Source organism: Syngnathus typhle, linkage group LG1 (genome assembly GCF_033458585.1).
Source record: "Syngnathus typhle isolate RoL2023-S1 ecotype Sweden linkage group LG1, RoL_Styp_1.0, whole genome shotgun sequence".
NCBI lineage: Eukaryota > Metazoa > Chordata > Actinopteri > Syngnathiformes > Syngnathidae > Syngnathus > Syngnathus typhle.
Genome location: NC_083738.1, coordinates 28,793,132 through 28,810,357, shown reverse-complemented (window position 1 = coordinate 28,810,357; position 17,226 = coordinate 28,793,132). Strand labels below are relative to the sequence as shown.

The 17,226-nt window shown below is 51.8% G+C and overlaps 2 protein-coding genes across 9 annotated transcripts in view; one reads left to right on the top strand and one right to left on the bottom strand.

Moving 5' to 3' along the window:
• Positions 1–540: 540 nt before the first annotated feature.
• Positions 541–8,411, top strand: nat8l (N-acetyltransferase 8-like). Its single transcript, XM_061284972.1, is given in 6 exon segments — positions 541–551; positions 1,458–1,584; positions 1,586–1,651; positions 1,653–2,154; positions 2,970–3,134; positions 4,606–8,411. Coding segments are annotated over 6 exon segments (1,239 nt in total). The 3' UTR covers positions 4,974–8,411.
• The window catches only part of poln (polymerase (DNA directed) nu), a 21,635-nt gene continuing 12,391 nt past the window's right edge, over positions 7,983–17,226 (bottom strand). For 5 of the 8 annotated variants that reach the window (XM_061277412.1, XM_061277446.1, XM_061277436.1 and 2 more), the window contains exons 12-28: positions 16,785–16,849; positions 16,238–16,321; positions 15,810–15,899; positions 15,668–15,724; positions 15,538–15,594; positions 15,396–15,461; positions 14,074–14,131; positions 13,502–13,579; positions 12,972–13,083; positions 12,553–12,629; positions 12,075–12,206; positions 10,418–10,528; positions 10,271–10,349; positions 10,130–10,197; positions 8,475–10,061; positions 8,252–8,292; positions 7,983–8,120 (exon numbers count right to left, since the gene is read on the bottom strand). In XM_061277412.1, coding sequence (XP_061133396.1) covers positions 9,844–10,061; positions 10,130–10,197; positions 10,271–10,349; positions 10,418–10,528; positions 12,075–12,206; positions 12,553–12,629; positions 12,972–13,083; positions 13,502–13,579; positions 14,074–14,131; positions 15,396–15,461; positions 15,538–15,594; positions 15,668–15,724; positions 15,810–15,899; positions 16,238–16,321; positions 16,785–16,849 — 1,352 coding nt within the window. In that variant the 3' untranslated portion in view covers positions 7,983–8,120; positions 8,252–8,292; positions 8,475–9,843. The remainder of the gene's footprint in view (positions 8,121–8,251; positions 8,293–8,474; positions 10,062–10,129; positions 10,198–10,270; positions 10,350–10,417; positions 10,529–12,074; positions 12,207–12,552; positions 12,630–12,971; positions 13,084–13,501; positions 13,580–14,073; positions 14,132–15,395; positions 15,462–15,537; positions 15,595–15,667; positions 15,725–15,809; positions 15,900–16,237; positions 16,322–16,784; positions 16,850–17,226) is intronic. The other 3 variants (XM_061277428.1, XM_061277419.1, XM_061277471.1) reach the window with 3 other exon arrangements.

Here is a 17,226-nt window from a genome sequence, read left to right as displayed (position 1 = left end):
CAAGGCCTCAAGTCAACCGCTAAGTGGCGCTAGCAGACAAGTAAGGGGGGGCGGTTGCCGTGGCGCAGCGCTGCGCCATTCACCCCCTCGGAAGGGTGGCTGCAAGGAGGAAAAAGCTGCATGAATCAAGTCATAGGCGGAAAACTCGGAGGGAGCAAGCAAAAACGTCACACGCGGATCTTGGAAAGTTTCATTGGAAGAGCAAGCATGTTTCCTGCATGGGCCTGTTTAACCCGGGCTAATCCAGTAAACACAACTCAGGTGTACGATCGAACGTAACGATCAACTAGTTTTGCGCAAATACAGATTTTTTTTCCCCTCGCAAAAGTAAATGAGAAGTTTCGTACGGGTCAATACGACCCATAAAATATGAGACAGGTCAAAAGGGGCAAGAAACAATATTGAAGTGCATGTAGGCGCTTCATTAGAGCAAAATCAGTGCTTTGTCGCCATCTTGTGCCCTCTATCTTACTTGACCTGACACCAGTTCATCTTTTAATGGTGTAATATCATCTGTGAGCATCTGTGAACGTGCACGGGATGGCCGCAAAGTCAGCGATAGTGTCACATGGAGGTGTCAAAGGTCACATTCAAGAGTACCGCAACACGTGTGGAATAGTTGCATTTGGGCTTGTGCTTTGCGCTTCTGATTTATGCTTCGGAGGTTTGGGTTAGGGCCCCAATCGGGTTTACGGAAGACTTCAAATGGATTGTCCGTAGGTGTGAAATGAAGTGTGGACGGTTAAGTCTATCGTCGAGAATATGAATCGGTATCAGCGCTAAATGAAGTCACTATGTGACCAGTCCAGTCCCTGTTGTGGCTTTATGCTCTGATACACTGTTGTAGTGTTGTCACTAACCGTGGGTTGCTTACTGGTTGTTTCACCAATAATACACGGAGGCAAGGATGCAGTACAAGTCGATCTTTTACTGCCCGCTCAGTCAACATCTCCCCGACTCTCAATACAGACAGACCACACAGTCGAGCACCGAGTGCTCGATTCCAATCTACCACAGTCCCAGCACTTTGTCCACTAGATGGCAGCACGGGTGAGAAGAATGCGGGCTTGCAACTTGAGCAGAGAAACTCCTTTAGCATTGGGTAAAACTTAATGCGATAGGTTGGTAGATAGAAGAGAGATGAAATCGATCAGGCACAAGCAGTGCGTGTTGAATGGGAAGGCGGTGTCACTGTTACGTACTTGCCGCTTTTAGGGGGGGGGGGGGGTTCGCGGGGGCGTGGAATCACCGCAGTGCAGCAGTCATCTAGCGGTGGAGGATGCGCAACCCCGATCCGCAGAAAACATCAAATTCAATAAAAAATCAATCAAAACTCCCCGTGTGCGTGTGTTTCTTTCTATACGTGTAGATGTGTTGGTGGATTTAAAGCTTTTGATGAGTGAAAAAGCTGCGAGAAAGTTCCGTTTGACGCAGCATCACCGATGTCGGTTGTGCAGATGGACCCAAATAGGCGCACAGCGGCTGTGGTTCGAGAAGGGGGCCCTTGTGTGTCTCGCCTCCTCCGTCAGCATCTCGCAGCTTCCACCAATCGCGGCGACGAGCGGACCTCCATCCGCACGCCCTTCCCGCCCCGCCTATAAATAGAGCGGGTGGCCGACCGGCGCGCGTCGGTCGCCAGAATCGCTCAGGGTTGCAGCAGAAACCCCCCTCCCCCCCCGCTCCCCCATTACTCCTCCTCCACCTTCTCCTCATCCATCGTGTCTTCTCTTCATTTTTGGTTTTCGAAAGGAAAGGCTGCTGCGTAGACGGCGGGGGGGAGGGAGGGAGGGAGGTAGGGGGGAGCGGGGAGGATCTACGCGGCGGCCACTTGCATGTATTGTCCGTCTCCCAAAATGGTTTGCGAGACTAAAATAGTGGCGGACGAACACGACGCTATACCCGGGAGCAAGAAGGAGCCCATGATGTGGAGCACCGCCTCGGCCTCGTCCTCGTCCTCGGCCTCGGGCTCGTCCTCGTCCGGCGAGGCCAAGGACGCCAAGCGCGACGCGGTGTTCATCCGCGAATTCGAGCGCGGCGACGAGGAAGAGGTGCGGCGCATCTTTTCCGAGGGCATCATGGAGAGGATACCCAACACGACGTTTCGCGGGCTCGCCCAGCAACCCCAAAGTCAGCTTTTCTACGCGCTTCTCACAGGTATGTCAAGCCCCCGTTCGCCTTGTACGCATGCGCGCTATTCCTACCCGAATAACTCCACAGGTGTTTGTTTGACGCACCGAGTGAAATGTGCTGCAACCAACACCGGTAACAAAGGGCACGGGGGGGCCGCATTGCACATGCGCGGTAACCCGCGGGCAGGCCTGCAGTTGAGGAGACCCTCGCCTGAGCGAAGGGGGGGGGGGTACCCCAAAAAAATCAGCGCACGACGCCTTTCTCCCAAAGGAAAGCCCGCTCTTTGAGCCCCCAAGCATCAAATCTGCGCGCTTCCTCCGTTTCATCTTACGAAGGTTCAACAAAGGATTCCAACACTGCCATCTATCAGCACTGGTGTTGTGGAAGAGTGCGCAGATGGAAACATGGTTATATCCAGTGTTTGTCCTTTCTCACGTGCATGGTTTCTTTCCAACATTACATCGTTTGAGGCTTACCCGAAAGATGGAACGAGTCGGACGCATGGCCTCGGGTACGCTGAATCCAGCCTTCGCCTTCGCCTTTTGTTAAACGAGAGGATCATCAAAAGTGCTATGTTGACGAGTCGAGGGGGAACGTGCTATAAAGAAAAAGGACTGACCTGACCTGGGTTAGGCCACGTGGCAAAAGCCGGCAGGGACCCGAGAGGTGGTTTCCCACGCCAGGCCGTTTGGTCAGCATTCCCTCAAAGATGTTTCCTGGTGAAAGTTGTCAGAAGAAGCTGCATGCATGCATGATGTGAACCCAATGAGTAATTGTGCAAGCGCTGGAGATGGCGCTCCGTGTTCCCCCGTGACGCCTTTCCGTTGCTCTCCTCCCAGTTGTGTGCTTTTTGCTGAGCAAATCCTTGGCGCTGACCTGCTGCGCGCCGCTGGCGCTCATGGCTGCTCGCTATTACTACAGCGGCAAAGTCATCCACAGTTACCTGGACCACGCCTTGCGCACGGACATGGCGGACATCGAGGCTTACTACATGAAGCCCGCAGGTAAGACGACAACACATTGATGTTTGTGTGTGTGTGTGTGTGTGTGTGTGTCCAATACGCTGCCCCTCCTCCCAGCATTTTTCCTTTTCCTTCCCCCATCTTGCTTCCACTTGAAAGCCTGAAGGGAGGAGGTGTGTGTGTGTGTGTGTGTGTTCGGGGGGTTCAGCATCACCATCAGCCTGGATCAGTATTCAGGCATCAGTGCTCTTGCACAATGCGGCAAGGAGGGAACTCCGTTTTGAGCGTGAGGCTGCTTTCACTTTGGGACTTTATTGGGGTGAAAAACGACGGGCCAAAAAAGTGACATTGGTCGCCGTTCTAATGACTACATTGAGCCTGAAGGGGGCCATTGCCGAGCATGCCAGCGGCACTTTTGGCACCCTAAGCTTGAGGAGCCGCTGCCCTGGCTTCGTCGCCGTCTTTCTCCATGCCGTGGGAGCAGTGAAGCCATAAGTAGCAATCGATATTTGTCGATCCGATGCGCGCCGCAAATAGTTCTCGTCACTCGGGAGGGTGCAGTGCAGGTGCCGATGATAGAATGCACTCGAGCGTCTTAGGGCTCCCAGTGTGAGGTGAGGGGCGGGGCGACCGGGCAGGCGGGCGGGCGGGGCAGGGAGTGCTGGAGGAACGGCTCAATGTGATTATGCTAGCGGTGGCTGTATCCGATGCGCCGGCGACTCGCGTGATCGCCGTTTGAAATGTGAAGAAGAACTAGATGGAAAGAGAATGAGAAGGTGCTGTGCAAGTAGACGGGGACCAGACGGGCAGGCTAGTGGGTGGGCCACCAGAGACGCCCTTTGACCCGAGGGAAAGCGGGTGCGCTACGATGCGGAACACGGACAGACAGACAGACAGACAGAGGGGTGTGCTCGTCTCTTCTCCTCACTCTCCGCCCTCTGATTTAGTTCTTGCTGGGAGATCATCAGTATTCCCATGCTCCCCTCCCCCTCTTCTCCATCCTCACAAGGTCCCCTCCCTCCCTCCCTCCCTCCCTCCCTCCCTCCCTCCCTCCCTCTCTTGCGCGGTGCCCTCGCAGCCATAATGGAGCCGCCGCCACAAGCTCCCATTTGTCTCCAAAATGGCAAAACCTGGAACAAAGGGACAAAAAAGGGGCAAAAGAGAGGACAAAAAGAAAAGAAAGGGGAAAATGGGACAAAGAAAAGGGGAGATAACGCAAGAAAGGGGTGGGTAGAAAATGGGAACCATGTCAAAGAAAAATTGTTGGAAGAGGCTCAACAAAAATGGAAAGAAAACATGCGCAAATGGAAAATAGAAGAGGAAAAAAGGAGCAAAAGATGTTAAGAAAAAAGGTGGCTCAGGAGAAAAAAAGAGAAACAAGAAAGAAAACTAGGTGGAATGGAGGAAAGAGAAAAAGTTGTATTCAAGCATGTCTTCTTTCTCCTCTGCAAAGAGGATGGCCATTTTTTTTACAGAGTGCTAATTTTCCTTATGATTACCCCCCCACCCCCAGGCTCGAGTTTCTGGGTAGCAGTGCTGGACGGCCGCGTGGTGGGCATGGTGGCGGCGCAAGGCCGCGAGGACGACAACACGGTGGAGCTGCGGCGCATGTCGGTGGATTCCCGCTACCGCGGCAAAGGCATCGCCAAGGCCCTGGGCCGGCGCGTTCTGGAGTTCGCCGTGCGCAACGACTACGCGGCGGTGGTTCTGGGCACCACGGCGGTCAAGATGGCCGCCCACAAGCTGTACGAGTCGCTGGGCTTCCGCCGGACGGGCTGGAGCCACGACTACAGGCTGCCCGGCATGAGTCGCTCGGCGCCCGAGCGGCTCTTCTTCCAGATCCGCTACAGCCGCTACCGCCTGCAGCTCCGTGAGGAGTGAGAGCTCGCTCGCCAGGGAGGAGGAGAGAGAGGGACGGACAGAGAGAGGGACGGACAGAGCGACGGAGAGCAAGAGCCGGCCGGAGAGAGCAAGAGTCGGCCGGAGAGAGCAAGAGCTGGCGACCGCCCCCCCCCCCCACCCCTTGACAGCTTTTATTTATTTAATCACTTCCATTTATCATTGCTTAGCATCTCCACTGATGTTGTTTTTTTAATTTTTTTTATTTGACATCTCCATTTGTTATTTTGTATTGTTTGACATCTCCATTTTTGTTTTGTTGGACAAGCACGCATGGCGCACGACAACCAACAAATGCCGCTGGCTGGCTGGCTGGCTTCAAAGTGACCCAAAGCATTTCTATATGAAATCTACTTGAGCATCAGCAAGCTACAAAATTGCCAACCGGCCTTGGCTCTTGTAGCCAATGGGCCGGGTCCAGAGAATGATCCCGACCATCTCTAACTGCTCCCCAACAAGCGCAGCGGGTCGGGCGGAACAACCAGCTAACGAACGTGCGATGCAGTCGAGCCTCGTTGCAGCACCTACTCACAAATTTGGAAGTGTTTCGAATTGAGTTGAGCGCTTGATGGATGGCTGCGTCCCGGGCGGTGACGCGCCGACGAGCAATACCTACAAATCATCCTCACGAGAAAAAGCGCATTTGCTTCTTCTGATAGCAAAGCCAGCAATGTTCACTCAAAAGTCAACTATGGGGAGAAAAAAAAAACACCCTCCTAAAATGACCTTGCTGCTTTTCCCGAGTCTGTCTCCAACCCCTGGCCGCACCCCTGAAAATCTTCCTTGTCCACGCCCTCAGCAATTTCCGCATGAGCGACCCAGCCTTGGCGCCGCACGGAAGCTACGACCTTTACCGGCACACCAAAATTCAGTCCCCATTTGTGTGTGGAGACAAACGCAAGGCAACACCGGCGCCGCCGCCGCCGCCTCACCTGTCAAAACGCAGAATGCAAAAGCTACGCCATGCGGCATACCCGTTGTGACAACAAATGATTCATATATGCCTGCTATATATAATTATATAGAGAGACATATCTACAAAGATGTATTGTGCAGCTTTTTTTTTTATGATGGGGGGGGGGGGATGGCTAAAAGATGATCAATTGCATGCAATGCCTGTCTAAAATTGCAAAGAGGCTTTTACTCGATCCGAGCACAGCGGAAGCGTTTTGTAGCGGGAGGGCTGTTGCATGGCATGCGGCGCAAACTTGAGCGTCATGGCTTGCAAATTGTGGCAAAGGTAGCGGCCCGAGTTGGGCTGCCGGTGTCACGCGCAGGAGAAATCTTTTGAACAAGCGGCGCCTCCGTACAGCACAAGGTTCATTTGGGCATTTGGGATGGATGGATGGATGGAAGAGAAGGCCGAGCATGTGGAAGCAAAAGCAACGGGGCTCTTTTGGAATCGTAACGTGCACTAATGACGATTGTGTTTGTGTGTGTGTTTACTACCGCGAGCAATTCTTCAAGGTAGAATGTGGAAAAGGTTCTTCTATATGCAACTTCTCTCAGAGTGTGTCCTCCTGTACCCCGTTGACAGCCCAGGCAGCGAGCGGCAGGTTCTCACGAGCACAAATATACACCATGTGTGTCTTTTTACTCTGACGATGTCAAGGGGGCTGAGTGAATGTAAAGTGCCGACTTGACTTTTTTTTTGGGGGGGGGGGGGGGGTTCCCCCTCCCTCCTGTTCTTGCTTTACTTTTGGGCAGGGGTCTCAAAGTCCAGTCCTTGGGGTTTCCCTCGTCTGATTCAATGCTTAGGCTCCTGCAGAACGTGAGGATGAACTGATCATTTCAATCAGGTGTGTTTAACAAAGGAAACTTGGAAAACATGTAGGAATGCAAACCCCCCCACCCCCGAGGACTGGACTTTGAGACCCCTGCTTTTGGGGGATGGCAAGAAGTGATCCGTAAGAGGTTGTTTGCTGTTTCACTTTGGGCAAGGCGTCATCGAAATGGGTGGCGCCGTGTGCTGGGAGGCGTTTGGCCGTAGTGAGGGAGACCCCCCCCCCCCCCCGGGCCAAGGACTTGGAGCACAAGTTCGACTCCAGGTTTTGATCTTCTTTTTTTTTCCCCCCTGCGAGTAATACGGATAAAGTTTGTATTCCAGACGGTCAGTCGGTGGGTCGGTCAGTCGGCATTGGTGCATGATGCGCTCCTAGCTCACACTGACAAATCCAATGGCGAACCCGACTGGTGCATTTTGTTTTCCGAAAAATCCTGCCCATGTGCCATCAAAGGGAGCAATAAAGACAAGTAGGCCAACTCCAAGATTTCCTCATGAGAATGCTGCCATCATGTTACTTATGGCCCCGCTCCCCCCCTCACACTCGAGAGACGAATGATTTCCTTTTATGTCGACATATTTGTACAAATGTCAAAAGCAGGCGGCGGGATGGACGGAAAGTGCGACTCCCAACTTTGCAGATTCAATGTTTTGAATGACTAAGCTTGTATGAAACATTTTGCTGTAAATAGGGCTCCTTTTTATTCACTTTGAAACAGAAAATGGGATTTGAAAGCTATCCCGGCCGGGCGCTTGCAGCAGTAACGCTTCATTTATGTAACGCGCGCGGCAAAACATCAAGTGCTCGGAGAAACTGGCCGTGGGTTTAGGGGCAGGGTGGGGCGGGGCGGGGCGGGGCCTCACGTTGTGACATCACCAGGTGAAGGAAGACCCCAGGGGGTGTTTGGAGAGCAGAAATGCTCCCAGATGGGCGATTGGCGCAAAACACCACTTTGAGCGTGTTTTGCTCCAAGCTCCGACGAGTCCATTCCGCACGACGGCTCCCTTAAGAACCCCCCCCACGTATCGCAACAGCGCACAAATCAATCAAATATACATATAAAGGCGATCAAGCAAATGGAAGCGGCCCCAGGTCCAAATTTGAAAGTTGCTTTCTGCAGTCCATGGATTGTGATCTCAGGTCAAAGTTCAAGCCTGGCTGTTCGAAAGCAGTGCGGAGCACCGCCACCACGTGTTTTGAGGCCAAGCGGCTCTACCGTGATAGAGGACTGCAAGCTGACAAAACGGGGTTGGGATGTGAAAGCCGCCTTTGGGGGATGGATGGATGGATGGATGGATGGATGGGGCGACTCTGGGGCTGGCCGCTGCATTGCCACCGGAAGAACCTGAGGCCCGCCGATTGGCAGAGGTGACAAATACAGAGCATCGAATACTTAGCATCAGGGGATGCGAGTGCTGGCTGACATATCAAGCGGTTACAGCAAAAGCTGATTTTTTTGGTTTTAATATCACTTACCTGGCTGTCTGTTTGTCTGTCTGTCATGCTGTACCAGCGCGCTGAGGAAAAAAAAAACAATTGCAACTGGTCAATGTAAAGGTGGGATTCCCTGCATTGTGATCAACGTGGCTGTACATAAATTGCATCAATAATAAAAAAAAAATGCATTAAGCTTGAAGAGATTTGCGGCAAGATAACGTTTTTGTCATTTGAAAATCGACAACGATATCACACGTCTTACGGTTGCCATGGCAGCTGGGGAAGGCTTCAACTGTTGCCAAGTGGAGCCATCTTGCTCCAGATGTAATGGCTGGAGGTGGACGTGAGCAAGTCACAAGCGCAACAGCCGTCCGTCATTCTGCAGGCTGGATTTGGGGCTGTCTTTGGTGACACCTCTTCTCCAAAAAATACAGAGGCCCGAAGAATGCAGAGCACACACTGGGCGGGGGAGGAGAGCGCTGTGTCGGTGCTTGGGTCACGTCCACACAAACCCGACAGAACAATGACAGGATAGGCGGCCAGATTCCCACGATGAGGCAGCGAGCTCTGCTTAGAGGGAAAAGAAAACTCGGTAAAATTGATGATAAAAGTACAAAAATAAAATGGCACGGGTTTGCTCACCTTTAAATGAGAGAAGGTCAACATTTCAAATCGAATATCTTGGGTTTTCAAAAAGCTGCCGTTTGAATTCAGTGTTCTACTCACTGTATATGGCGATGCTTGGACCATTCATCAGGGAACAAAGTATCAAAAGATCAGTAGTAGGGTGAGTAGTTGTGGAATGGGTGTGTTTGTGTGAGGGGCTCCAATCAAGACAAAAGGGGCTCCAGCCAAGTGTACTGAGGGGGCGGGGGGAGGTTAAAAAAAAAAAAAAAAAGAAAGACATGGGCTGGAGGCCGAATTGCCCTTCTTTTATGAATGAGAACGTGCATGCAGAGCACAACAGGCCAAAGTGCAGAACAACAATTATCTAGTTATCTCTAGCTCTCTATCTATCTTATCTAATTACACTAGAAAAACAGCAAGTTATAAATAGCAGTCATTTAAACGTGACGCCGGTGGAGAGTGGGCGAGAGATTTTTTTTTTTGTTATCGAGCACGTGCGCCCAACACAACCAAGCATTAGTGAACAAAACAGTGCGAACGAAAACCAGAGGAAGAACCGGTGCAATCCAGTGCTGCCCTTGCCCCCGGATACGGACGGAGTGAAAAGCAGCGCCGGCAGCAGCTGCCGGGTTTCCATGGCGATGCGGATGTCGGACAAAAAAAACAGCCGAGAAGTGGGGGAACGGAGCGTCGAAAACACACACGCTCAAACGTAAGAATAGACAGAGAGAGAGAATGAGATCAAATGCGACAATGAGCTAAGCCGGCATGTGAAGCGCAGACATGGAACCCCAGGACTTGCCACAGGAGACTGCCACCTTCAGGGGCACCTGGGAAACAAACACATACGTACATTGCATGTGCAATTTAAGTAGAGAGGAGGCCGCGTACTGGGCGCCACCGAGGCGGCGGCCATTACTGACTAAGGAGCCACTCGGCCGCACGTTCAGCCGCAGCTACGTATAGCCGCAGCTACGTATAGCCGCAGCTACGTATAGCCGCAGCTACGTATAGCCGCAGCTACGTATAGGCGGTCGCGAGCTGGACCTACTCCAGTCTTGAATCTGCCCTTTTGTCCGTTTTGGAGGCGGCAAATTCCACACAAAGCGCCTAGCCAGAGCGAGATCCCAGAGCCGAGCCTGTATGCGCTTGCTACTCACGTCAAGATGGACTCCCAGATGGTCAATGTGGCTCAAGGACTCCATGGTGCCCTCCACCAGAGCTGCACAGAGACACATTTGAAATGGTCTGAAAGGAAAACGCAGCACCTACAAAATCACAGGTAGTTACCGGAAAAGTCTTCCACCTGCGGGTCCTTCACTTCGAAGAGGAGCTCATCCTTGAACTGAGCCATCAGCCTGTCGCAGCGGACATGCGCATTCCATTTGTTCCCCTTTGCGTAACATTTCCGCGGCTCGGCCGTGGTCGTACCTGGCCGACGATCCGTCGGAGGCGGAGAGCATCTCGGACACTCGGATCATTGCCATCTTGCAGAGGTCGGCGGCGGAACCTGCACGCAACCACCTTGGCTTCAGCTCGTCCGGCGGGAGCGCAACGCGACGAAGGACCTTTACCGACCTTGCAGCACAAACGCAATGGCCATTTTCTCAGTCCGCAAGCGAAGGGCTGACTCTTCCGAAAGGATGTGTCGCACGGGGCGCTGGCGGCCCAAGAGGGAGCGCACGAAACCTGAGCAAAAAGCACTTTGTCTTGAGTTTTTGGTTTGCCGTCAAAGTCAAAGCATGGTGTTGGACTTTGGCGGGATTGCACAAAGCGCAGAAAAACAGTTGTCACAGAGGTTCTCCTCACACATTCCAAAAATGTGTTTAGTGTGCTCAAAGTCACCCGGGATTGGTTGCGAAGCAGCGGCAGGCTGTATAGGAAATGGGAGTGCGACCAGCGCTTCTGCCTCCGTGCACAATGACTACACACTGGCGTCGCTTGCCACCACAACACGCATGCAGCGGCCGTGCGGCCATTTGGACACGCAGCAGAGCCGTACATTCCAATAGCGGGACAATGGCCACGGCTTTGCCACTAAATCCCTGCAGTATCCCTTACTGTGAGGAAAGCCGTCCGTCCCTGAATGGCCCTCTTCCCATCAAATACGTAGGAAGTGAGCTCACAACCGCTTTGGGCCCACACAAAACCCCTCCGCTGACCTCCTGTCAACTGGGGCGGTGACCTTTGTGCCTGCCGTTGGGGCCCGGTGGCGCGCGGGGGTCGCTCTGAGGCCGCTGACGTCGCCTATCCGTGTGAGCGATGGCGGGTTGCAATAGGCTGCCCCTGCATATAATCCACGCAAGTGCACGTGTGCCGACCAAACGGGATTTCCACACTCTCACGCCTGAGAATCTCACAAGCGGGGCCGACAATGACTAGGGCTGAAGCATTTCAATAACTACCGTATTTTCCGGACTATAAGGCGCACCTAAAAACCTCAAATTTTCTCAAAAGCCGACAGTGCGCCTTATAGTCCGGTGCGCCTTATATATGGACCAAATAGAGAATGATGGATGGATGGAACTTTAACTTTTAAAGTTTACTGATCTATCTGACTGTTTTGTTTTGTACTTATTAAAGTAAGCTTTACATGTTTATTTTGTGTGTTGTGTGATATTAACATTATTGATATATAGTGATTGTTTTCACTATTTCAAGTTATTATATTGTGATTGCATTAACGGTGCGCCTTATAGTCCGGTGCGCCTTATATATGGACAAAGTTTTAAAATGGGCCATTCATTGAAGGTGCGCCTTATAGTCCGGTGCGCCTTATAGTCCGGAAAATACGGTAATTGTGCTTTCACTCCCCAAATAATATTGATACCATCAATATTTGGACTGCTCTACTTTTAAGACGAAAGTCATTCCCGTTTTTGGGGTCGGTTGCGTCGCGAAGATTACGTCGTGCTTTATTGTCCGTGAAAAGCAAACCAAAGTGAATGAAATATTCGATGCGGCCCAGCTCGCCAGGGTAAGATTGCGTTTGCAGATTTAGCAGGAGAGCCCACTTTTTTTTTTTTTTCTTTTTTTAGTCTCGTATCTCTGGCGCCCAGCATTTTGCCACTAAAGCGTATTGAGCTGCCGCCGCCACCGCCGCCGTTGATCTTGTTCTGGCCCGACGCGAGCGCATTCATTTTCTCCCTCGGCCAAAGCGGGTGCATTCATTTCCTCCCAGGGGCCAAAAGCGAGGTCGGCTCCTATCGACCTCGGGGGAGAACGCCCGACGTACCATGTTTGCGGCCCTGCCGGAGAACGCTCAGCGTGAACGCCTTGACTTTTGGGAATTCCAGGAAGAAGTTGTCTTGGAATCGGTGGGCCGCCGACATGGTCACGCCCATGGTGTTGGCCAGGCAATCGCGCCCTGTGGAGGGGCACAGACAGGGATGGGCTGCTGTCAGAATTTGGTGTAGCATCCGTTCAACTCCTCCAGCGTCGTATTAGATATTCTGCATTTTGTATAACGATTGGCGTCAATCAGAAGGGTGCTGCTCCAGATATCCATTTGTCAGATGCTAGCCATTCGTCATTTGAAGGCATTCTGCATTGTTTGCTGAGCGCCGTCTATCTATCTTCTCTTTTTTGATGCCTACATTTGCCACCTTCTGAGTTTGCCGATCTCTTCCGCAGTCAGGACGTACCTCAGTCGGGATGAGCTCCAGCTCATTCCCGGCGCAAACGAGTTGAGTATCGAGGTCGTCGGTACTAACCTTTCCCATACAAAATGGAGGACACGATGCGCTCGGCTTGTTCCGGGTCCTCTGACGCCGCCGCGCGCTCGTGCATCCTGAATAAAAGACAAGGTGAAGATGCCGATGAATGACAGCACATCAGGAATCAAATGTTAACGTGACTCAAGCGATACGTAGATGTTATCTCTTTCTGACGAAGGAACGCGTCGATAATGGAAAGTCATCAGGGACAGACGGAGAGGTCGGAGCGTCCGACAGGGCTCAAGGCCGAGTGACCTCAAAACGAGGACGAGCAGCCCGACTGGAGCTGGAACGCTCAAAGTAGATTTTGCATTGATGGGGAATTCCATTGGCAGATGAGCCATTCGAAAAAGGCTGCTGCTGAGCATGAAATGACACACTTCCAGAACCTTTTTTCTCGTGTGCGTCCGACCCACCATTCAGAGGCTAAAAGAGCATAGGCGTCGGCCTCGGCGTCACTAAAAAGGTGGACGAGCTTGCGGTCGCCGGAGAAGTGAGCCAGGAGTCGCAGCTCCAGCTGGCAGAAGCCTGAAAACAACACCAGCACATGTTCATTTCAGCCAAATGGATGCATGTTCAAAATGAGAGGGTAACGCTACTTTGCGGATTTCCATCTATCAATTAGCCGCCATAAACTAGGGATTACTGTACTTCGACTACGATGATGATTATTGTTGCTTAGGTTTTGTGGGCAACACTAAATACATAGAGTGAATCAAGTGCTCGGTGAAGGAACGAGCCGTGGCGGACGGCCATTTTGCGGCCAAAGGACGAGCACGCCGGACCGGTCCCGTGCAGAAGTGGGATTCCCTCCCTCCCTCCCCTTTCATGGAAACCTGCTCCTTTACATCCTACGTTTGGACAATGTGGGCGTTGGGCGCTCACAAAAACGCAGACGAGTGCGGCCCTCACACGCCGCCCCATGTATGTTGTATGGGTACGTCACCTGCGGCGACAAAAGTCCAGCCTTCCTCCGAGACGTACACGGCACGAGGATCAACACTGGTCACGGCCGGGTCGCTTCCTGCGCAGAGCAAAGTCACAGTCGGAAAGTGAAGTGCGTTCAAGTCTCATTTTCGGCAGTCTGTATTTGAATCGGCTCGGGTCCGGCAAACAATTTTGCTCCTTCTCAACCGGGCTTTGAACTAGCGGTAGCGGCGATTGAATCAAACGGTCAGCGTTCACATCAATCGTTTTCCCCCGCAGCGGACGTCGCCTCCGCATCCTACAGCGGCCTCGACTCCGCTACGACATCAAAACGAGGACGTGAGGAAAGGAGCAGGATTTGATGACAAGCAGCTTTGGCCGAGGTGCCGACGTAGAGAAAAAGGGACCAGCGCCCTGCAATGCGGCGGCCGCCGAGCCGCCAGACGTAGGGAACGCTTTGTGAACAGGTCAGTCCACTGTTGGCAAAATCACTGCGCCTCGGCTGCCATTTTAGAATGGAGTCAGTGCGGCGGAGTAACATTTCAGAAACATCCATGGATAATTGTCAGCCGGCGCCAGTGTGCTCCTTACCTTGGCCGCGTGGCATCAGGGCGATCTTAAGCGGCTGTCTCGGGACGGCGTCAAAGTTCTAGATGGGTACAAACAAAACGGTGAGTATGCAACAAAAGCAAATGCAGACTTGTCTCTAATAGGCGGGTGATTGGGTTGAACTGGGAGATTTCAAAATGAAGCCAATTGACACGACGCTGGTCATATTTCAAAGGATGGCTCGGGGCAAGGAAACGGCGTCTTTGAGAGCGAGCGCACAAGCGCCACTGGATGATTGCGCCGCCTCTTCAAACAGCAGCAAAGGCGCGCTAATCATCGGTATTTACAAGGGTAGCTATTTTGCTGCCAAGGGAGCAGAAGAGAAAAGCAACGATGATCTCCCCGCGCCTAGCACTAAAGAGATCATCCGGGGGGAAAAGGCCCAAGGAAGAAATTCTCGGCTTCCACACCTCATTTATTATTCAGCAGACATAGGGAGGGAGAGAGGGAGGGAGTGACCGAGGCAGGGTCGGTGAAAAAGGACCGCAGAGGCGGGGCGTGGGCAACAAAGTGCAAATGTGCGACACGACAAATGGCTGCTCACACAGAGGCGTCAAACGGAAAGCGGACTGCGAGGACCTTGTTGAACAGACGCAACGCAGCTCAAGTGCTGTCGGGCGATTTGGTCCCATTGACTCGTCGTGGAGCATATGCTCGGGGGGAAAAACACAAAACAAAGCAAAAAAACAACCCCCCCCCTACACACACACACACACACGTGCTCACACACATTGGTATTTGCTTCACGTGGCGATTACAAAAGTAAACTCCGCCCTGGCAGTAAGAGAGGTGCTGAGCTTGCAACTGGAACCTTGTGGCCACTATGACTCAGTAGCGGGTACACTACTGCGGGATGGAAAAACAGATCAAGCAGGGGAGGGGGCAAGCTCAGGGGTTAGGGTTTGTAAAGATCATTCTTTTTTGTGTTGTTTACTCCTTTGTATTTTGTCACCGTGGGATATTGGGAAGGTCATTTCGATCTCTTTGTGTGTCTTGGCTTGTGAAGAAATTGACAATAAAGCAGACTTTGACTTGAAAAGACTGAACACGACTTGGTATGTGGCGCTCAATTGCTGTGGTATTATTTGTCCTCGTTTCAATACTGCCCATTTATTTGGGCAGCGAGAAACAAAAGAAATGAGATCATCATCAAAAATGCCCTGCCGAATCCGACGATTCCCGTTTTTCGGATTGCATCAGCGATGCGAGTCTCCCCCCCCCTGCTCGTATCAAGTGTTTGATGAGGAAAAAAGACCATATCCACGTTTCATGGGCAAAGCGCCGGCGCCGCTTTCTGCACCTACTGGGTTTGCTGAGAAGAGTCTGCCGGTGACGACGCTGGTCTGGGACCATTTTGCGGAGAAGTGGCCCTGTGGAGTTTTGCAGAGTCAGCTGGAAGGGACGGACGGGCTTTGTTTACGCTGGCAATCAAAGAAAGCGACTCACCTTAGTCAGCATGTGCACGTACGCATCGTCGACAAAGCTGGATTTGGCTTGTTTCACCTGGAGGACACAATGCGGACGTTTTTTACGGTAAGGAGGGGGGGGGAAATGTTCGGACACGCTCATGACCCACCTCTCTGTACTCCTGAATAATCTTCGGTAGCGGATGCACGTCTTGGTACATCTGCAACTGCAGCAAAGACAGGGGAGGGGGATCATCTTCCATTTTGCAAACTTTTTTTCCCGCCGTTTACAAACGCAGAGTTGGGCTCTACTGTTTTAGCTGATGCCGTCTGCTTCTTGCACCGCAGACTCTTCTTCTTCTTCTTTAGGTGCTCTTGTAGACGCAGTTTCTTAAAAAGAACCTGTGAAATTGAGAAAGAACATCAAAACAACGGCTGCTACCAATATTCATTTGGCCTAGTAAAATTCAGATCACTGATGAGGAGTATAAAAAAACACAAACAAATCAAATTGCATTTTTGGGTGTCAAGCACAACGCTGTTTTGCAACACTTTACACACGTTTGTAAGTATTGTTTGGCTTTAAAACTAAGGGGGGGAATCGATCGATTTTTTCTCTCTCTCCATTTGTCTTATGTGTAAATGTACTCTACTTAAATCATATTGGGTTGGTTATCCAGTCATGCCCCAACCAACAGTCAAAAAGCACCGCGGCGCAGAGCACATATGGAGTTACTGACGTGACGGATCTGGATGGGGCTGGTCATGAGGAAATCTTGTCCTGCGGCGACATTTGCGTCCTTCTCCAAATGGTTCATCTTCCTCTGCCGGAGACAGCAACGTGACAGAAAAACAACAATACGAGTGACAACCGCGTACCACTGGGCCTCGAACCCATGTGGAGCATAGGCCAAACAAAATGGCCGGCCGAACTTCCCCCATGGAGTCCTTGAGTTTTTTTTATGACAAAAAGAGCTTTTGTGTTGTGTTGGAGACATTTCAGACTTGAGCCCCAAATGGAAAACGTGTGTCTCCTTCATATTTAATAGCGCAAACGCATTCAACACATGGCCACCCAAACACAAGGCGTCGACCTTGACCGCAAGGTCAAACAACACGCGGAGACTTGCGCAAACACACACACGACTCAGCAGTTTGGCCGAAGCGTACAGCTCATGCTCCTTCTCGACGCGTGCTTGGAATCGTCACACTGTTTGCAAAAAATAAACAAGAAAAGGACACGAGGCGGATGACGGCCGGCCGCGGAAAAGACTTTTGGCCGCTTACCTTGAGCAGGTCTGACAGATTCATCAAAGCGTCTGTGTCCATCTGGATGCGCTGGCTCTCCATGGCTGAAACAGTACAAGCAGCTTTTCACAACTGTGGAGCGCCAGCCCAATAACAAGCAGTTTCTCTTCATTGCTCCCCAGAAATGGACTTTTGTATGGAAACTGATGTCGAGTAATTGTCGTTTCAGAAGTAATATGGAGTAAATGTGTGGATTTTTCCATCGATTCAGATGACGTATAGCCGCCGATAACCTTTCTGCCTGTCATTTTTTTTTTTTTGTCTTTGAGCTTGAAGCGTGCCCTACATCATTTTGTCAAGGAACAGGAGATTTCCGTATCTGCGCGTCTGTGGAAGAAACAAATGGCGCCGCGCCGGACGGCGAGGCGTGCAATTAAACTGCGTTGCTGTCGCCCTTCATATTAGCGGCAATTTGTTGCGT